Source organism: Bufo bufo, chromosome 2 (genome assembly GCF_905171765.1).
Source record: "Bufo bufo chromosome 2, aBufBuf1.1, whole genome shotgun sequence".
Classification (NCBI taxonomy): domain Eukaryota; kingdom Metazoa; phylum Chordata; class Amphibia; order Anura; family Bufonidae; genus Bufo; species Bufo bufo.
In genome coordinates, this window is record NC_053390.1 from 347,296,609 (window position 1) to 347,318,330 (window position 21,722).

Genomic DNA, 21,722 nt, shown 5'->3' on the forward strand with positions numbered 1-21,722 from the left:
TGTTCCCCTGATCTAAATCCAATTGAGAACCTTTGGGGATGGATGACAAGGGAAGTTTACAAAAATGAACAACAGTTCCAGACAGTAGATGGCCTTCGTGCGGCTGTCTTCACCACTTGGAGAAATGTTCCCACTCACCTCATGGAAACGCTTGCATCAAGCATGCCGAAACGAATTTTGAAAGTGATAAACAATAATGCCGGAGCTAATCATTACTGAGTTCATGTTTGGAAGTTGGATTTTTGTTTTGGGGGGGTTTATGGGATTTTTGGAGGTGTGGTCCTAAACTTTTGATCAGCTGAAAAACAGCCTGATTCAGTTTATTCGTTATTTTCATTAAATTGAATGCTCAAAAAATGTTTTCTCACTCTCATCTCTTCTTGTTGCATGTTGAAGCTCTACTCCAGCCATGCTAAATAGGATTTTTTGCCATTTTTCAAGTGGTCTTAAACTTTTGATCACGACTGTATGATGGTATGAGCTTTTTATAACCATTATCCACATTTCACATAATTACAGTGTAATTATAGCTCCTAAATATGAATTTATGATTTATCATTATTTACCATTTTTTAATCTATTCAAATTTTTCAATTTTTTTTTTATGAAATGTGTTTTATGGTATTTAAATACGAGATAATCATAGTGTACTGATTTTCATCGATCTACGTATATGGAATGGGTATATATGAAATTTACCAATGCAAGCATGATCATTTAATTGTATAATCGCCATTTTACATTTGCCATATTTATCACATTCTTAGAGAGTCGGGTGTACATATTCTTTATGTTTTTATATTTTTGCTGACATATTGTTTCAATAAATTAAGGTGTTGTAGAATTGAGCTGTATTTGTTTCCATGTAACAGCAGATACAGTCAGGTCCATAAATATTGGGACATCGACACAATTCTAACATTTTTGGCTCTATACACCACCACAATGGATTTGAAATGAAACGAACAAGATGTGCTTTAACTGCAGACTGTCAGCTATAATTTGAGGGTATATACATCCAAATCAGATAAACGGTGTAGGAATAACAACAGTTTGCATATGTGCCTCCCACTTGTTAAGAAACCAAAAGTAATGGGACAATTGGCTTCTCAGCTGTTCCATGGCCAGGTGTGTGTTATTCCCTCATTATCCCAATTACAATTGAGCAGATAAAAGGTCCGGAGTTCATTTCAAGTGTGCTATTTGCATTTGGAATCTGTTGCTGTCAACTCTCAAGATGAGATCCAAAGGGCTGTCACTATCAGTGGAGCAAGCCATCATTAGGCTGAAAAAAACAAAACAAACCCATCAGAGAGATAGCAAAAACATTAGGCGTGGCCAAAACAACTGTTTGGAACATTCTTAAAAAGAAGGAACGCACTGGTGAGCTCAGCAACACCAACAGACCCGGAAGACCACGAAAAACAACTGTGGTGGATGATCAAATAATTCTTTCCCTGGTGAAGAAAACACCCTTCACAACAGTTGGCCAGATCAAGAACACTCTCCAGGAGGTAGGTGTATGTGTGTCAAAGTCAACAATCAAGAGAAGACTTCACCAGAGTGAATACAGAGGGTTCACCACAAGATGTAAACCATTGGTGAGCCTCAAAAATAGGAAAGCCAGATTACAGTTTGCCAAACGACATCTAAAAAAGCCTTCACAGTTCTGGAACAACATCCTATGGACAGATGAGACCAAGATCAACTTGTACCAGAGTGATGGGAAGAGAAGAGTATGGAGAAGGAAAGGAACTGCTCATGATCCTAAGCATACCACCTCATCAGTGAAGCATGGTGGTGGTGGTAGTGTCATGGCGTGGGCATGTATGGCTGCCAATGGAACTGGTTCTCTTGTATTTAATGATGATGTGACTGCTGACAAAAGCAGTAGGATGAATTCTTAAGTGTTTCGGGCAATATTATCTGCTCATATTCAGCCAAATGCTTCAGAACTCATTGGACGGCGCTTCACAGTGCAGATGGACAATGACCCAAAGCATACTGCAAAAGCAACCAAAGAGTTTTTTAAGGGAAAGAAGTGGAATGTTATGCAATGGCCAAGTCAATCACCTGACCTGAGTCCGATTGAGCATGCATTTCACTTGCTGAAGACAAAACTGAAGGGAAAATGCCCCAAGAACAAGCAAGAACTGAAGACAGTTGCAGTAGAGGCCTGGCAGAGTATCACCAGGGATGAAACCCAGCGTCTGGTGATGTCTATGCGTTCCAGACTTCAGGCTGTAATTCACTGTAAAGGATTTGCAACCAAGTATTAAAAAGTGAAAGTTTGATTTATGATTATTATTCTGTCCCATTACTTTTGGTCCCTTAACAAGTGGGAGGCACATATGCAAACTGTTGTAATTCCTACACCGTTCACCTGATTTGGATGTAAATACCCTCAAATTAAAGCTGACAGTCTGCATTTAAAGCACATCTTGTTTGTTTCATTTCAAATCCATTGTGGTGGTGTATAGAGCCAAAAATGTTAGAATTGTGTCTATGTCCCAATATTTATGGACCTGACTGAAGCTGAGTGCCCTCCCAACCAATAATTGACTATTATACTACACTAAGGCCCTTTGCAGACGAGCTTGTCCAGATTTGGTCCGGATGCATTGTGGATGCGTTCAGTGAAAACTGCACAATTTCGCAAGCAAGTCCATTCAGTATTGTTTGCAATCGCGTTCAATTGGTCAGTTTTTATCGCGCAGGTGCAATGCGATTTAACCCCTTATGGACACATGACGTACCGGTACGGCATGTTTTCCGAGTCCTTAAGGACACATGACGTACCGGTACGTCATGTGTTGTTCCGATCACCGCCGCCCGTGACCCCCCAATTCAGACCTGCGGTTTGCGGCTTTTTATGGTGCGGGCGACGGCGGCAGCAGTGCCATCGGGTCCCCATGGGGCTGTGGGGGGGACCCGATGGCATGGAAGGGAGCGCAATGCCTTCCTGAGGCATCTGCGCTGCCTTCCAGTGAAGAGCCTGTGAGATCCAGTATTACTCATACAGCCAATGCATTCCAATACAGAAGTATTGGAATGCATTGTAAAGGAATATACCGCCAAAAGTTCAAGTCCCAAAGTGGGACAAAAAAAAAGTTGAAAAAATAAAGTTTTCCCCACAAAAGATTAAAAGTTTCAAGTAAAAATAAACAAAAATGTCATTTTCCCCAAATAAAGTAAAAAGAATTGGTAAAAAATAGGGGGGAAAAAAAGTATACATATTAGGTATCGCCGCGTCCGTATCGACCGGCTCTATAAACATATCACATGACCTAACCCCTCAGATGAACACTGTAAAAAATAAAAAATAAAAACTGTGCTAAATAAACCATTTTTTTGTCACCTTAAATCACAAAAAGTACAACAGCAAGCGATCAAAAAGGCGTTTGCCCACCAAAATAGTACCAATCTAACCGTCACCTCATCCCGCAAAAAATTAGCCCTTACCTGAGACAATCGCCCCAAAAATAAAAAAAACTATGGCTCAGAATATGGAGACACTAAAACATCATTTTTTTTGTTTGAAAAAAGCTATTATTGTGTAAAACTTACATAAATAAAAAAAAGTATACATATTTTGTATCGCCGCGTTCATATCAACCGGCTCTATAAAAATATCACATGACCTAACCTCTCAGATGAACACCGTAAAAAATAAAAAATAAAAACTGTACTAAATAAACCATTTTTTGTCACCTTACATCACAAAAAGTGTAATAGCAAGCGATCAAAAAGTCATATGCACCCCAAAATAGTGCCAATCAAACCGTCATCTCATCCCGCAAAAAATGAGACCATAACTAAGATAATCGCCCAAAAACTGAAAAAACTATGGCTCTCAGAATATGGAGACACTAAAACATTATTTTTCTTTGTTTCAAAAATTATATTATTGTGTAAAACTTACATAAATAAAAAAAAGTATACATATTAGGTATCACCGCGTCCGTATCGAACGGCTCTATAAAAATATCACATGAACTAACCCCTCAGATGAACATCGTAAAAAATTTAAAATAAAAACTGTGCTAAATAAACCATTTTTTTTCACCTTACATTACAAAAAGTGTAATCGCAAGCGATCAAAAAGTCACACGCACCCCAAAATAGTGCCAATAAAACCATCATCTCATCCCGCAAAAATCATACCCTATCCAAGGAACACCTAAAGGGTTAACGACGTTTGTAAAATCAGTTTTAAATACCTTGAGGGGTGTAGTTTCTTAGATGGGGTCACTTTTATGGAGTTTCTACTCTAGGGGTGCATCAGGGGTGCTTCAAATGGGACATGGTGTCAAAAAAATCAGTCCAACAAAACATGCCTTCCAAAAACCGTATGGCATTCCTTTCCTTCTGCACCCTGCCGTGTTCCCCATACAGCGGTTTATGACCACATATGGGGTGTTTCTGTAAACTACAGAATCAGGGCCATAAATATTGAGTTTGGTTTGGCTGTTAACCCTTGCTTTGTAAGCGGAAATAAATTATTAAAATGGAAAATCTGCCAAAAAAGTTAAATTTTGAAATTGTATCTCTATTTTCCATTAATTCTTGTGGAACACCTAAAGGGTTAACGACGTTTGTAAGATCAGTTATCAATACCTTGAGGGGTGTAGTTTCTTAGATTGGGTCACTTTTATGGAGTTTCTACTCTAGGGGTGCATAAGGGGGGCTTCAAATGGGACATGGTGTCAAAAAAACCAGTCCAGCAAAACCTGCCTTCCAAAAACCGTATGGCATTCCTTTCTTTCTGCGCCCTGCCGTGTGCCCGTACAGCAGTTTACGACCACATATGGGGTGTTTCTGTAAACTACACAATCAGGGCCATAAATATTGAGTTTGGTTTGGCTGTTAACCCTGGCTTTGTAACCGGAAAAAAATTATTAAAATGGAAAATCTGCCAAAAAAGTGAAATTTTGAAATTGTATCTCTATTTTCCATTAATTCTTGTGGAACACCTAAAGGGTTAACGACGTTTGTAAAATCAGTTTTGAATACCTTGAGGGTAGTAGTTTTTTAGATGATGTCACTTTTATGGAGTTTCAACTTTAGGGATGCATCAGGGGGGCTTTAAAAAAACAGTCCAGCAAAACCTGCCTTCCAAAAACCGTATGGCATTACTTTCTTTCTGTGCCCTGCCGTGTGCCCGTACAGCGGTTTACGACCACATATGGGGTGTTTCTGTAAACTACAGAATCAGGGCCATAAATATTGAGTTTGGTTTGGCTGTTAACCTTTGCTTTGTAACCGTAAAAAAAAAATATTAAAATGGAAATTCTGCCAAAAAAGTGAAATTTTTAAATTGTATCTCTATTTTCCATTAATTCTTGTGGAACACCTAAAGGGTTAATGACATTTGTAAAATCAGGTTTGAATACCTTGAGGGGTGTAATTTCTAGAATGGGATAATTTTTGGGTGGTTTCTATTATGTAAGCCTTGCAAAGTGACTTCAGACCTGAACTGGTCTCAAAAAATTGGGTTTTTGAAAATGTCTGAAAAATTTCAAGATTTGCTTCTAAACTTCTAAGCCTTGTAACATCCCCAAAAAATAAAATATCATTCCCAAAATGATCCAAACATGAAATAGACATATGGGGAATGTAAAGTAATCGTTAATTTCTAACGATAATTTGTTTTCCCTTAGTCCTAACAGCAGCACAGATGGGGTTAACTGCCCCCTGTGGACTGGTAGGACCGGCGGAATTTTAATGAGCCCAAAAGAACCAATGAACAAACTCCAGCTCCCATAAAGGGAGGGGATCACCCCCCAGCCCACCGTGTCTCTAACAATAATGTACTTAGGGTGGGAAAATTTGTGTGCTGCTGTTAGGACTAAGGGAAAACAAATTATCGTTAGAAATTAACGATTCCCTTATGTCCTACCAGCAGCACAGATGGGGAGATAGCAAGAAGAATCCCCTAGGGAGGGTCCTCATGCCTGGCAGAAGTAAGAACTGTCTACCCGAAGGCCGAAAACTCTGCTACCTTAGCATCTATTCTATAATGAGAGATGAAGGTTGATTCAGAGCTCCAGGAAGCCGCCTTACAGATCAACTCTAAGGGGAGGAGGCTTCTCTCCGCAACAGAGGTTGCAACGGCCCTAGTAGAATGGGCCCTCACAATCTCCGTAGGATCTAAAGATTGGGACATAAAAGCCTCCCTGATGGCTTCCCTGACCCAGCAACTAATAGTAGCTTTAGACGCTTTACAGCCTTTAGACTTACCGCCAAACAGGATGAAGAGGTTCTCATCTATCCTGAACTCCCTGGATCTATCCACATAAACCTGGAGGCATATCGAGATGTCCAGTGGATGTCTAACTGGAGCATCAGAGGAGGAGGCGGAGAATAACACAGGTAGGGAGATTACCTGGTTAACATTTTGAAAAGTTGGACCCTTAGGTCTAAAATAAGGTAGAAATTTCAGAAGGAAAAAGCTTGCAGCTCAGAGATTCTCTTGGCTGAGGTTATAGCCAGAAGAAAGACCACTTTAAGAGTTAAGAATTTAAAGTTTGCCTCCTCCAAAGGTTCAAAGGGGGGAGATGCTAACCCCTTGAGAACTACTGATAGGTCCCATTGGGGAACGGGTTTCAGTATTGTAGGCTTCAATCTTTCAGCTCCCTTAAGGAAGCGTTTTATGAGCGGGTCCGGAGAGTATGGTCTGTTGAGACAGGCCGAGATGGCAAAGACTTGAACCTTCAGGGTAGATGGGGAGAGACCTTTATCTAGTCCATCCTGAAGGAACTGTAATATCGCAGGAAGGGGCGGATCTGCAGACGCCACCTGGTTGGAACTACACCATGACGTGAAGATCCTCATAATCCGGGAGTAGGCCTTCTTCGTAGACTCTGGACCGACTCAGAGAGCCCTCCCACTCTGGGAAGGGACTGATCAACCTCCAGGCTGTCAGGTTGAATCTGTGCAGATCTGGGCAGAGATGAGTGTCCCACGACACCAGGGTCTGCTCTGGGGGGAGTCTCCAATATTGGCCCCGACTCATCTGAATGAGTTGGGCCAAAATGTTATGATGGCTATTACCGAGGCCTGATCCTGACGGATTTTCATCAATACCCTCGGTATCATGGAAAAAGGAGGGAAGATGTAAGCCAGCCTGAACCTCCACGGTATCGTCAGAGCGTCTATCGCCAGGGGTTGTCCTCCCTGTATAGGGAACAGAACCTCTGCACCTTGGCGTTGAACCTGGTTGCCATGAGACCCACCCATCTGTGGACTAACTGCCTGAAGATCTCCGGATGTAGTGACCACTCCATGGTCGGTAAGCCGCGACTTAGGCGATCCGCAATGATGTTGAGGGAGCCTCGGATGTGAGTGGCAGATAGATGGGATAGGTTCAGCTCTGCCCACCGCAGAATTACCCCGATCTCTGAAAGAAGGGGTAAGGATCTTGTGCCTCCCTGCTTGTTTATATAAAGCACCGCAGTCATGTTGTCTGACTGGACTTTCACTGCCTTGCCCCGGATCTGAGGGGCGAAGTGGAGGAGGGCTAGCCGGATAGCACGCATCTCGCGGAGATTCGAAGAAAGATGCCACTCCTGAGGAGACCAAGATCCCCGAACTGGGGATCCGTCTAAATGGGCGCCCCAGCCTACAAGGGACGCGTCTGTTGTCAATATGAGCCAATCTGGTTGGGTCATAGACTTTCCCGCTGGCAGATGGAACCACCATCTGAGGGAATTCCGGGTTTGGTTGGATAGGGAGCACAGGGAATCTAGCCCCGCAGGGCTGCCGTTCCATTTGTCTAAGACCTCCGATTGAAGAGGATGGAGGTGCCTTAAGGGCCAAGGGACTGCATCCGCAGCTGCTGATATGAGCCCCAGCATCTTCATGAGAGTCCAGATGGAGACTCGACGTGGGACTGAAAGGATCCTCGCCAGGTCCTGAATCCACTCTCTTCTTTCTGGCGTCAACTGGAGGGACATCTCCAGAGAGTCGACCACGAATCCTAAGTAATGGATTGAAGTCAATGGGCTCACATCCGACTTCTGCCAGTTGATGATCCAGCCTAGGCGGAGCAGAAAGGAAACTGCGACATGAAGATGATGGGTAAGTATTGGAACTGAAGAGCCTAGAAGAAACCAATCATCCAAGTAGGGAACAATGGTCAGTCCCTGAAGTCTCAGAGCTTCCACCACCGACACTACCACCTTGGTGAAGATAAGAGGGGCAGATGAGATTCCGAAAGGGAGGGCGGCAAACTGAAAATGCCTGCGCACTCCTGAAATCTGGACCGCGATCCTGAGAAATTTCCGAGAGGAGGGGTGGATCGGGATGTGGAGGTAAGCATCCTTGAGGTCCAGAGTAGCCATCACGTCTCCAGGGTTGAGGATGTGGCTGACTGACCTTATGGTTTCCATCTGGAACCTGGTTCTCCTTACGAATCGATTGAGAAATCTCAAATCTATGATCATCCGGAGAGCCACTGTATATTTTAATCTTGGATCATTACACATCTAAGGTGGCCATACACATTAGTCTAAAGTTGATCAAAACAGATGCTTTCAACTAAAATAAGCTTTTGTCTGGTAAAATTTAACAATGAACGATCATGCTAGCCGACCGATGATAGACTATTATCGTTTGAAAAGAAATTGGCTATGATCAATATCTGATAGTGGGACGAAAGATCTCTCTTTCAAAGACCGTTCTCAAAAGGATCTTTCATCCATTGCCTGATTTTGTTGAATGTGTATGGGCAGCAGGGGCATAGGTAAAGGGGAAGCAGCTGCTTTGGGGTCCAGACCCACAAGGGGCCCCCTCAGGAGGAAGACTAAAAGATTTTATTGTCAGGGCCCCCTCAATAGTATTATACAATGACATTATATACAGTGACACTGTAGGAAACGGATGAAGCGAGTGTCGGGCCTTGTCTGAGAGCTCAGTCTTGACTAGCCACAGGAGAGGGGGTTGCACGTGAGTTGGGGTTGCAAAGAAGTTGCTGGGGAGAGGGGCCACATACAAATATTTGCTGTGGGGCCAATTGTAGTTACGTCACTGACGGGCAGTTTGAACAACTGTAACGGCCAATATGGACTAATAGGTGTATGCTCATGTTTGTGAAATGAACGTTCACTAGATGTATGTATGTTTAACTCCTGTTTAAACATCAGCCAACTTTTAATGTGTATGGCTACCTTTACTGCAGAGTTCCACACAGATTACCGTTGATCACAGGGACCCACATCAGCAGGATACCCTGTCAAATATGGATCACCAAAAGCACATGATGCTTTCGGTTATTTGACTTTATAATTTCATAGGGGGCATTCCGTTGCCACTCATCCTATAGTTGACAACCTATAATGTAGATCTCTGCAATAAAAGCTAGGTTTTTATGGTGCCCTGTCTCCACATGTTTTAACCACTTATATGGCTATCCAGTTTGTGTATAATGTGGAATAAGATTTCTTTATTTAGCAATATCATTCCCACAAGCTTTTTAGTGGTTGTCTCACAATGGACATTTATAACCTATCTACAAGCAAGGTGATGATACTTGTCTGACTTGGGGGCCCACTAATGGGACAACCATGAGTACAGGTAGGAGAAGCTCGAATAGAATGGTGGTCGAATATGTCTATGGGACTAATGGAGATAGACAAGCATTGTACTTGGCTATCTTCCTAAGTCCTATAAACTTTGAATAGTGCAGCACTATGTATGCTACACTGCTGCACCTTTTAAACTTGTACTATGGTCATGCAGTGAGGTGAAATGGGGGGCTTAGAAGACCGTCAATTTAGCCATTGCGGGGGTCCCAGCAGCACAACCTCCAGTGATCAGACATTTATCTTCTATCCTGTGGTTAGGTGATAAGTGTTGATTGTGAAAAAAGCTCTGCAAAAAGTAACAAATGCAGAAAATGATGGAAAATTCCTTTAGAAAGCTAAGTCATTGCTTTGTGTTTACAAATTCCACTGCCACCAGCCATGTTCTTCTCATCACGCACTCAACGGCAACTATTTGGCTGAAATTCACATTTTTTTCTAGAACATATTTACAACTCCTACGCTGTATTTAGTGATTGGCTAGAAGCCAGGGGTGATTCATTCATTTGGTGGACTTCTTCCACTGCAGTAATTAATAGGAGGAACAATTGTTCTTTATTTATCTGTGTCAGGGAAAAACTGTTTTTGCACTTTGTAGATGTCTTGTATTAACCCTTTCACTGCCAAGAGTGTCTGGTTATTTTACACCTACCTCTGGTGACCTAGACGTTTTACACACTTATGGATTCTGAAAATAAAGAGTTCTGGGCTAGTGTTTGCTGTTCATAAATTCCACATATTAAAGGGTCACTGAGTTTTCTAAAACCTGTTGATATGTCATAGAGAGTTTTGAGCTCAACTCAGTGCTGATTTTTAGCAAAAATGACTGGGTCAGGCCTCCTGCACACGAATGTGTGCGACCCGTGGCCGTATTGCGGACCGCATTTGCGGATCCGCAATACACTGGCGCCGTTCCGTGGGCATTCCGCATCACGGATGCGGACCCATTCACTTCAATGGGTCCACAAATCTGGAGATGCGGAATGGTGCGGAAAGGAAGCTCGGAACGGAAACCCACGGAAGCACTACTGAGTGCTTCTGTGGGGTTTCGTCCCGTACTTCCGTTCCGCAAAAAGATAGAACATGTCCTATCTTTTTGCGAAACGGGCAGATCGCGGACCCATTAAAGTGAATGGGTCCGCGATCCTCTGCGGCTGCCCCACGGTCGGTGTTCGTGCATTGCAGCACAGCCACGGGGCGCACACGTTCGTGTGCAGGAGGCCTCAGTTCAATAAACTGATCTTGGGTTTTGCTCAGGGTATTTATGATCGGTTTATGCTGCCCTCAGATAGGACAGAATAAAACTGCTGCCAGATTCAGTTTAAAGATATATCTAGTACAGTATAGAAATTATATAATACTGTTATATATGATCATATGTTATTTGTATGCTACATACACTCATAAAAAAAAAAAAAAAAAAAACACACCCAAATATCAATGTCAGATTGCAGAAAACTTGCCGCGTAGTTAAGTCTCAGGTACATATGTAAATAATTACAGGTGTGGTTTGATTAGACACTGAGTCTTGCCACAAGAAGACGAAAAAGTGCTTCCCCTAATTCCCTATAAAAAGGCTCTCAGAGGCTACTTTGAGGTAGTGTACCTCTTGACGGTAGACTGAGTGGACTGAGAGAAGCAGGAGAGTCATTTCAGCAAATTTCCCACTATTTAGGCTATTCTGACCTAGCTGTTAAGATGTACTGGGAGCAGTGGTTACATGTGGGCATGCACAGATGGCAAACAGGCTCCAGAGCCGTTTGTACTAAAAAGCATAAGCAGCCCCCACAATTTGATTGTTCACCATCCAAACACAGGTGGCACCTTTTACAGGGGCTTAGCAGAAGGAAATTTGGTGTCACAGCAGCTTTTATGTATCCTGCCATAAACAGCTAGCCATCATTGTCTTCGTTTGCAGTGGCATAATGAATGACAAACCTGGATTGCTACGATCTGAAACCATGTCATCTTTAGCAACAAATCCAAGTTCTATTTGGGATTCAAAAACAGTTGGGTTTGAATATGGAGCACTTCAAAGCAGAGGCAACACACTGCCTCAACGACTGGTGTGTTGATCTGAGGAGGCATCGCATACGACAGTCGCTCACTCCTAGTAGTGATACGAGGGACACTAACAGCTTAGCAGGACATCTTGCAGTCACATCTGTTGCCTCTCATCCACAATTTGCGGATCTGCAATACACTACGGATAAGTGAATGGACACTAACTGTGCAGGACTGTATGGATGCCATGCAATCAATGGCAGGTGGTAGCAGGGCCAGAACGACAGGTAGGGCACCAACTTACTATCCATCTGAGGGGGCACAATTTTATTGTAGTAAAAAAAATGTTTTTTTCAAATTGTTAACTAATGAGCACTTTGTGGAAGCACTCATTACTGATGGAGGCCCAAGGAGCCGTGAGAGTAGCGGTGCTAGCACTGGCTTTAACTCTGCGCACCCTGTGTCCCTTCCGTCCAGGCGCCGTCCGCACTTCACTGTGTCATCCTGACAGTGCAATTTCTGTAGGCATGCACTGTGAGCGGACACTGTGCGAGGTCAGGTCATGGTGGAGTTTGTGCGTCTGGAGCAAGAGTGCATCAGAGCGGGATCGGCAGCAACTCCCGGAGTATATGAGGAGAGGTAAGTCACTTTCTTTATGTTTAAGGTCCGCATTTAGGGGTGGAGATGGTTTGCAGGTAACGGGTAGTGGAATAGCCTATATATTTTCCTGGCAGATAATATCCCAAACACCTTTGCAAATATCAATAAATACCTCATACATAAAAATTATTTAAAAAGTTATAATGTTATATGCACTGCAGTAAAGCACTAGTCTTTTTACTATATATTATATGGACCATGATATATATTTTATGTATGAGGTATTCGTATAATATTTACAACTAATAAAGATTTCATTATTGGTATTTGTGAAGGTGTTTAATTAATTATTGGGGATATATATTGCTAGGAAAATACAGTATATAGGTGTTCTGTTTATTAGTGGTGTTTCTTTAATGTGTAGAGTCTAATTTGTACTGAAAGTTGATACTGGTATAACTTGGGCAATTTGTACTGGTATAACTGGGGAGATGTGTGTAATGATATAATGGGAGATGATGTGCACAGGTATAACTGGGAATATGTGTACTGGTATAAGTGGGGCAATGAATTTGGAGTTGGATCTGGGGTCTGTATTAGTGTTGAGTTCTGTGTTAATTATTTGGTCTGTCAGGAGGTCTGTATAAATTTTGAAAACTGGTCTTGAAGTCTGTATGAATTTTTGTTAACTGTATTAATTTGGGGGTATGTCTCAAGGTCTGTATTGATTCTGGATTGTATTCTCTCCTTCTGCTGCTTTCCATGTCTTCGCTCGTCTCTGTACGTTCAAGTCGCTGTCAACTTGGACATGCAGCCAGTGACTGGGAAGAAATTTATTATTTTATAACGCTGTAAGCAGTTTATAAAACTCCATTAATTTTGGATTGCGACCTCAGGTTTGAATATACTTTGGGGTCTGGTCTAGGGTTTGATGACTAAAGTCTGCTTTAGGGCCCATTTTTTTCTAGTTCTGTACCTGCGTCATTCAGCACTTTTATTTTGGCAGTATTGTATTTTGGGTCATTGGTAGTGTTGAGCGCAAATATTTTAATCGCAAATTTTAATTGCGAATATAGCCACTATGAGAATTCGCAAATATTTAGAATATAGTGCTATATATTCGTATTCGCGAATAATGTTGAATATTCTAATCGCAAATTTATTACGAATTTATCGCAAATTCACGTGAATATATTACATTGCCGATTTTCGCAATCAAGTAAACAATGACTGGAGACCACAAATTCTCGGCCAAAAATTCGCAAAATATTGCAAATTCGAATATTGCCTATGCCGCTCATCACTAGTCATTGGCAACACTGTTGGTACAGTAATGTGGGCACATGGGGAAGCAGCAAGCACAGTATTGTTGAACACTACAGGATGGCAGTCTTAAAGGGGACAGCTGGATAGGACGTTTTTTTGCTATAGCGGGTGGGGATAGACTGCAGAAACAATAAACCAAAGTCTGTGGTGTAACCTGAATCTATAGAGCCATAATCCATAATCCATAGGAGACCTCATTTACCATGTGCCATTTATTAATCATGGCAATAGGGGTTGCACAGCCCTGGCTAAAGATGCCTGCGCAGTGAACTCTGCAGTCTTCATGAAAAACCATCATAATGGTCTCGACCAAATGGAGAAGAAAATGAAAAAAAAAAAACACAAATCAGTGGAGAAGTCACCTGTAAGTCACTGGATTTATAGGCCTGTGACTGTTTGTTTAAATCTCTTTATTAGAAAGTAATTGATTTGGGGGAAGAAGTGCAATTTGCCTTGTCTGCCTTGGGCCCCCAAATACCTTGTCCAGGCCCTGGGTGGTAGCAAAGAGGACAAGCTTACCACAGGAAATATACCTAAAGATCTTTATATCTTGTCTAGAGCATACCAAGCTCTAACTAATTTTCTCAACTTTTTTACATTTTTAATCAGTAAAATATTCTCTAAAATGCAAGATTTTTTTAAATGAAATTGTCATTTGAATTTTGTTTTTGATTATTACCTAAAAAGATGACAAAATCCTATAATAATGAGCACATGACCAATCTTTTTATTGCAGTTTCAAGAGGTTTGTCCTCTACCTCTGCCTGGTTGTGGTCTTATGGCATTAACTTGAAGCTTCTTAGTAGATAAGGTTGTTACCACCTCAGACTGAATTGGTGGTTTTGTAATAGTCAACTTCGGGCCATTTTTCACGGGTGAAGGTAGCTTACCAGGTCTAGAATTAGTTTCATTGTTTGTGTTAGGTTTGAGATATATTTCATCTGCTGAAAAAAAAAAAAGTGAAATGTTAACTATGAAATTCATCCTAATTCTCAACCATTCCACAATACCCCACCATTCACTGCCCTCACAAAATAGACCAAAAATAATGTACATTCCACAACTGACACACCAGTCAATCAATGCTATTTACAGTGGCATCTAAAGGGTTAACCTGTCAGGATCACTGTTATCTACTATCCAAACAATTGTTTTAGGCTCACAGCTATGATCTGTCATTGTGATGCATATATTCATCACAGAATGTAAAGAAGCACTTTTATGGATACGTCACATGACATTATGGGGTTAAAAATGACAAATAATAAAAACTGATCAAAACTGTATCTTATGGAAAAAAAATGCTTGGCATGTAAACATTACATTGGGTTTGATCAATGAGCAGTGCGAGTTAAGGCAGTAGGCATGAACCTGTGAGCTCCATGTATAACTATACATTGTGGACTGGTAAGGACTATCTTCTCACATGTCCAAGAGCTGTGCCTGTGCCATCAGCAGCGGGTGCCAGCGGTAATATACAACTGCAATCCTACAGCGGCATCAAAGGGTTTAACAGAGGGACAGGGCTCTCACTGTTTCTGTATCAGCACTTCTGCAACATATTCGCAGGCTGCCGATGGTTGTCAAGGCAGCTGGGGGCCAAACAAAGGCTTCTTGGCCTTGCAAGGCGTATTAACTGTCAGGCCGTGCCAAAGGCACAAGCCTAAGAGATTGCCTGCCAGTTTTGTATTGTTAGGCAATAATGCTTTGTTATACTGTGTGTACCAAAGCATTATTATTGAAGCTATCAAATGACTGCACAAGGGTGTATAAAAAATACACAAAAACAAACAGCGGAATTAGCTTTTTTCACATTCAACCATAACTGCAAATAAAATTCATTAATCTTATGGGACTAAAATGATCCAAAAACATAACTGTCTCTCATAAGGTTATACTGGTGAAAAAAATGCTACAATTCTTGGAATGTGGCAACATAATTTATATCGAGAAATGCATGGCAGCAACCCGCCCGCAGCATGACTGCTTTGTGTGGCCGTACCCTAAGGCAGTGTGGCCTGGGTATACCTCATTTATAGCGATTTGTGACAAATTAATTCGTAATTAATCAAATTTCTTGGCAAACTTTAGCAAAGCTGCCGAATCAAATTTTTCAAAACTTTGCTCTTCTCTACTGATGACCTATCCTGAGGATAATGGCTCATGCACACGACCGTATGCCCTTCAAGGCATACGGTCCGTGAGAAGGGACAGATGTCCCGGAGCGCCATACATCGTGCGCACGGGAGCGCACAGAATCATAGGTTACTATGATACTGTGCGCATCGGGCCGCCGGCGGGACTATTGTCCTGCACTCATATGATATTATGAGTGTGGGAAAATAGCCCCGCGGGCGGCCCGATATGCACAGCATCATAGTAATCTATGATGCTGTGCGCTCCCATGCGCACGATGTATGCCGCTCTGGGACATATGGCCTGCTCACGGACCGTATGTCTCGGAGGGCATACGGTCGTGTGCATGAGTCCTTAGTCATAAATATCTTTTCCTGGATAATCCCTCTAAAAAAACTAAAAAAACTTCATCCTAAAAGGGTTAAAGTATTCAGTCTTGTAAGATTCATATTAAAGGAGTTTGCCATCCTCATGCTCGTTTGTTAACCTGACCTAGTAGCGTGTCATGCCCAATGAAAAAATTATGCTCACCTGCTCTCTACCAATATTTTGGGTCTGTTCTTCCAGTTTCTGGCCTGTAAACTACCAGTCACCTGAACGTTACGGCATGTCATTGACTGCATCTGCATATGTGACCCCATCTAGAAGTTTACAGGATTGAAACTGGAAGTTCATGGAACGGAGCAGCAGGGAACAAGTCAGTATGATTCTTTCATTAGGCATGACATATTTCTGGGCCAGGTTAAAAATGAGGATAAGGCTGGAAAACCCCTTTAAGATGGTCGCATGCTTTGATGGATTGGGAAGTTATACTGGTGTTTCCATGCTTTTTGGAATCCTAGGGGTCATTATAATGCATCTGCACAGGAGAGGTTTCGGGCTGTGCATGGTCAAAAGCTGCATGTGATGTTGACTCAAATTGCCAAGGTTTTTCAATTTGGTTTTTGACACTACTGGATTATACACAACTCAGGGTTTGGAAGTGTCTTATATACAGATTTTAGGTTGCCCTAAGTTCGAAGACTCTTACCTCTTTCTTCCATTTCCTTCTTGATACCATATCTCACACTAGGAGGCAGTAACCCTTCCAAATCTCTCATTAATTCATTTGTCGAGACGGTGTTGTTGCGTTTACTTTTCTCATCATCCCGTTTCTTTATAAGTTTAAATTGCATAGAAAAAAACAACAAAAAAATCAATCAAGATTTTTCAAATTAACTAAGGGGGGTATTAGACCAGCAGATGAGGCTGACAATTGTTGGGAAGAAAACGTTCCTTCCTGACAACTGTGTGCTCTTCAGTATGGGAAAGGAGAGCTTGCCAATGCCATCGCTCATGCCCATACAAAATCATTATTTGCTGGCAGCAGACATCACAGATTAGACAGCACAATCTGCCACCAGCAAACAATGATTTTTCAGCCTGCTTAAAAACTGCGATTGCCCAATGAACGAGCTTGTTCATCAGATAATCCGCGGCAGTATTACACTGGCAGATCATCGCTCGCAAGAATTCCTTCTAACGCTTGTTAGCAATGAGCTGTCTGACTATCTGCAGGTGTAATACCGTCAGTTGGTAAAATTAACTCTTAATTGCTGTTTAAGGCTCTTTACCAAATGAATCTGGAGGCAGGGTTTACTACAAATGTCAAGGCTTCCTCCATTAGGGACCATGGTAGGTTTTAGTATGAGAAAAAAATCGGTGAAGAGAAAACTTTACGTGACATATAAACAAGAATTAACATGTATACATTAGTTACCTATATAAGTCCGATAAACACCTACAGTCAGGTCCATAAATATTGGGACATCAACACAATTCTAACATTTTTGACTCTATACACCACCAAAATGGATTTGAAATGAAACGAACAAGACGTTCTTTACCTGCAGACTGTCAGCTTTAATTTGAGGGTATTTACATCCAAATCAGGTGAACGGTGCAGGAATTACAACAGTTTGCATATGTACCTCCTACTTGTTAAGGGACCAAAAGTAATGGGACAATTGGCTTCTCAGCTATTCCACGGCCAGGTGTGTGTTATTCCCTCATTATCCCAATTACAATGAGCAGATAAAAGGTCCAGAGTTCATTTCAAGTGTGCTATTTGCATTTGGAATCTGTTGCTGTCAACTCTCAAGATGAGATCCAAAGAGCTGTCACTATCAGTGGAGCAAGCCATCATTAGGCTGAAAAAAAAAAAAAAAAAAACCATCAGAGAGATAGCAGAAACATTAGTCGTGGCCAAAACAACTGTTTGGAACATTCTTAAAAAGAAAGGACGCACCGGTGAGCTCAGCAACACCAAAAGTCCGGAAGACCACAGAAAACAACTCTGGTGGATGACCGAAGAATTCTTTCCCTGGTGAAGAAAACACCCTTCACAACAGTTGGCCAGATCAGGAACACTCTCCAGGAGGTAGGTTTATGTGTGTCAAAGTCAACAATCAAGAGAAGACTTCACCAGAGTGAATACAGACGGTTCACCACGAGATGTAAACCATTGGTGAGCCTCAAAAACAGGAAGGCCAGATTAGAGTTTGCCAAACAACATCTAAAAAAGCCTTCACAGTTCTGGAACAACATCCTATGGACAGATGAGACCAAGATCAACTTGTACCAGAGTGATGGGAAGAGAAGAGTATGGAGAAGGAAAGGAACTGCTCATGATCATAAGCATACCACCTCATCAGTGAAGCATGGTGGCGGTAGTGCCATGGCGTGGGCATGTATGGCTGCCAATGGAACTGGTTCTCTTGTATTTATTGATGATGTGACTGCTGACAAAAGCACCAGGATGAATTCTGAAGTGTTTCGGGCAATATTATCTGCTCATATTCAGCCAAATGCTTCAGAACTCATTGGATGGCGCTTCACAGTGCAGATGGACAATGACCCAAAGCATACTGCAAAAGCAACCAAAGAGGTTTTTTAAGGGAAAGAAGTGGAATGTTATGCAATGGCCAAGTCAATCTCCTGACCTGAATCCGATTGAGCATGCATTTCACTTTCTGAAGACAAAACTGAAGGGAAAATGCCCCAAGAACAAGCAGGAACTGAAGACAGTTGCAGTAGAGGCCTGGCAGAGCATCACCAGGGATGAAACCCAGCATCTGGTGATGTCTATGCATTCCAGACTTCAGGCTGTAATTGACTATAAAGGATTTGCAACCAAGTATTAAAAAGTGAAAGTTTGATTTGTTGTAATTTCTACATGGTTCACCTGATTTGGATGTAAATACCCTCAAATTAAAGCTGACAGTCTGCAGTTAAAGCACATCTTGTTTGTTTCATTTCAAATCCATTATGGTGGTGTATAGAGCCAAAAGTGTTAGAATTGTGTCGATGTCCCAATATTTATGGACCTGACTGTATCTTAGCTTTTTCACCATCCCAATGGTACATTAAAGCAAATGTCCACTTTTTATACCATTCTGTCCTGATTCTCTCCACAATCTAATATATAAAGCTGAGTGTATGTGTGTATGTATGTATGTCCGCTAAAGGAATCCGCATTTGCAATCACAAAATTTTTCACACAGGTACATCAGGTGGCCGGGAAGGTTTTAGAACAGGTCTCAGCTCTCTAGGACGTACCGTTCCTGAGATATTCCCAAAAAAATGCATTAGCCAATAGAAGCCTGCAGGTTTGCATCTAATCCACAAAATTGCGGATCAGATGCTGAAAGCAACACAGGGCCATCTGAATGGGCCCTTAGGCAGTGGGAATTTTATCACTTACATGAGTTATCCAGGACTAAAATATAGATGGCTCTTGTATAAGATAGACCATAGATATTGGATTGGTGGGGGTATGAATAACAGCACCCCCACTGATCCGCAGAGTGAATGGGTTATCGCATCCTATTCACTGTTTCCCAGACAAAGCACTGTACTTTTTCTAATGGCTGTGATAATTGCAGCTCAAGTGAACTCAAGTGAGTGTGCTCAACTGTGATACTAAGCACATCCACTACCAAAATCAAGGGGCTGTTCTTGGTGAACAATAAAGGGGATCAGTGGTGTAGGGATCGCCATAGCAGGGGCCCTACGCCACTGGGGGCCTGGGCCGCTGGCTGACATTTACAAAAAAAAAAAATCATGCGGCGAGTGGCGGTGCGATAGGGATCAGCCTCCCCCCCATCATTGGTTACAGCGGTTCGGTTACCATGGCAGCCAGGACGCTACTGATGTTCTGTCTGCCATGGCCAGTTACTCTGTAGCAATATACTTACATGCGCTGTGGCCGCCCAGTGCTCCTTCTTCTTGTAACTCGTCACAGGTCTGTGCGGCACATTGCTATAAGCATAAGCAATGCGCCGCACAGACCTGTGAGTTACAAGAAGAAGGAGCGTCGGGCGGCCACAGCGCATGTAAGTATGCTGCTGACTAACTGACCATGACAGACAGGACTTCAGTAGCGTCCTGGCTGCCATGGTAACCGATCGGAGCCCCAGCATTACACTGCTGGGACTCCGATTGGAACTGCCGCTGCCACCAATGATGGGGGGAGGGGGAGGACGCACTGCCCACCAATGATTTTAATACTGGGGAGGGGGGGGAGGGCGCACTGCCCACCAATACTTTTAATACTTGGGAGGGGAAGGGGGAGGGTGCACTGCCCACCAATGTTTTAATACTGGGGGGGAGGGCGCACTGCCCACCAATGATTTTAATACAGGGGAGGGGGGGGAAGGCTGCACTGCCCACCAATTATTTTAATACAGGGGAGAGGGGGAAGGGTGCACTGCCCACCAATGATTTCAATACAGGGGAGGGGGGGAGGGTGCACTGCCCACCAATGATTTTAATACAGGGGAGGGCGCACTGTCCACCAATGATTTTAATACTTGGAAGGGGGAGGGGGCACTGCCCACCAATGATTTTAATACAGGGGAGGGGGAGGGTGCACTGACCACCAATGATTTTAATACCAGGGAGGGCACATTGGGGGCTGATGGAGAGGGCACTGGGGGCTGGTGAGAGGCACTGGGGGCTTATAGAGATGCACTGGGGGGCCGCTGGTGAGAGGCACTGGGGCTGATGGAGAGGCACTGAGGGCTGGTGAGAGGCACTGGGGGCTGGTGAGAGGCACTGGGGGCTGATGGAGATGCACTGACTGGGTGCTGATGGAGAGGCACTGGGGGCTGGTGAGAGGCACCGGGGCTGATGAAGAGGCTACTGGGGGCTGCTATAAGGCTACTGGGGGCTGCTATGAGGCTACTGGGGCTGCTATGAGGCATGGGGCTCTTATCTGAGGTCTGATTGGGTGTCATTCATATTGGGGTCTGAGCTGAGGTGTCATCTGAGGTCTTATTGGGGTCTTATTAACATTGGGGATCTTATTGGGGCTCTTAGCTGAGGTCTGATTAACATTGGGGGTCTGATTGGTGGTCTGACCTGAGGTATGATGAAAAATATTTTTTTCAAGAGCAGCTTGGAGAAAAAAGGCCTCACAGTCTCCCACACTCCTTCTGCCCGGCCAAGCGAGCCAGCACCCCTGAGGCCAAGCCAGCCAGCACCCCTGAGGCCAAGCCAGCCAGCACCCCTGATGCCAAGCCTATCAGCACCCCTGAGGCCAAGCCTGTCAGCACCCCCGAGTCCAAGCCTGTCAGCACCCCTGAGGCCAAGCCAGCCAGCACCCCTTATATATAAGGGGACATATAGCGCAAACTCCAGTTTTTGTTTACGTTTTATGTTGCACTGAATTTTCTGCTAAATATATATACACGTGTATCAACACTAGATATATACCCCTTACTCTCCCTAATACCCAAACTACACAAGATACATTTCTCTACCTTCTGTCTAATACACATACACACCCCACAATATGTACTTTCACCTTCTTGTGTTACAGACCCCTGTACAATTTAACAATCTTTAATACACAGACATTTAGATTCATACATTTCCTACACTGGCACAAATGCGTTGCCAGTGACCAACCATCTGTGCACAGTCCTACGCGTAACCGTTGCAAGTGCATGAGGAGCTGCGGATGTGGCGGCGAGGTCCGAGAGGTTATGTGGGGGTGGGAGATCCGGGAGGGGGGCCCATAATTTTTTTTTGCTA

General features: G+C 43.0%; 1 protein-coding gene across 1 annotated transcript in view; it reads right to left on the minus strand.

The window, feature by feature from the left end:
* Window positions 1-9,838: 9,838 nt before the first annotated feature.
* The window catches only part of LOC120990866 (transmembrane channel-like protein 2-A), a 121,887-nt gene continuing 110,003 nt past the window's right edge, over window positions 9,839-21,722 (minus strand). The window contains exons 19-22 of the mRNA XM_040419749.1: window positions 16,678-16,801; window positions 14,270-14,455; window positions 11,520-11,570; window positions 9,839-9,870 (exon numbers count right to left, since the gene is read on the minus strand). Of these exons, the coding sequence (XP_040275683.1) occupies window positions 9,839-9,870; window positions 11,520-11,570; window positions 14,270-14,455; window positions 16,678-16,801 (393 nt within the window). The remainder of the gene's footprint in view (window positions 9,871-11,519; window positions 11,571-14,269; window positions 14,456-16,677; window positions 16,802-21,722) is intronic.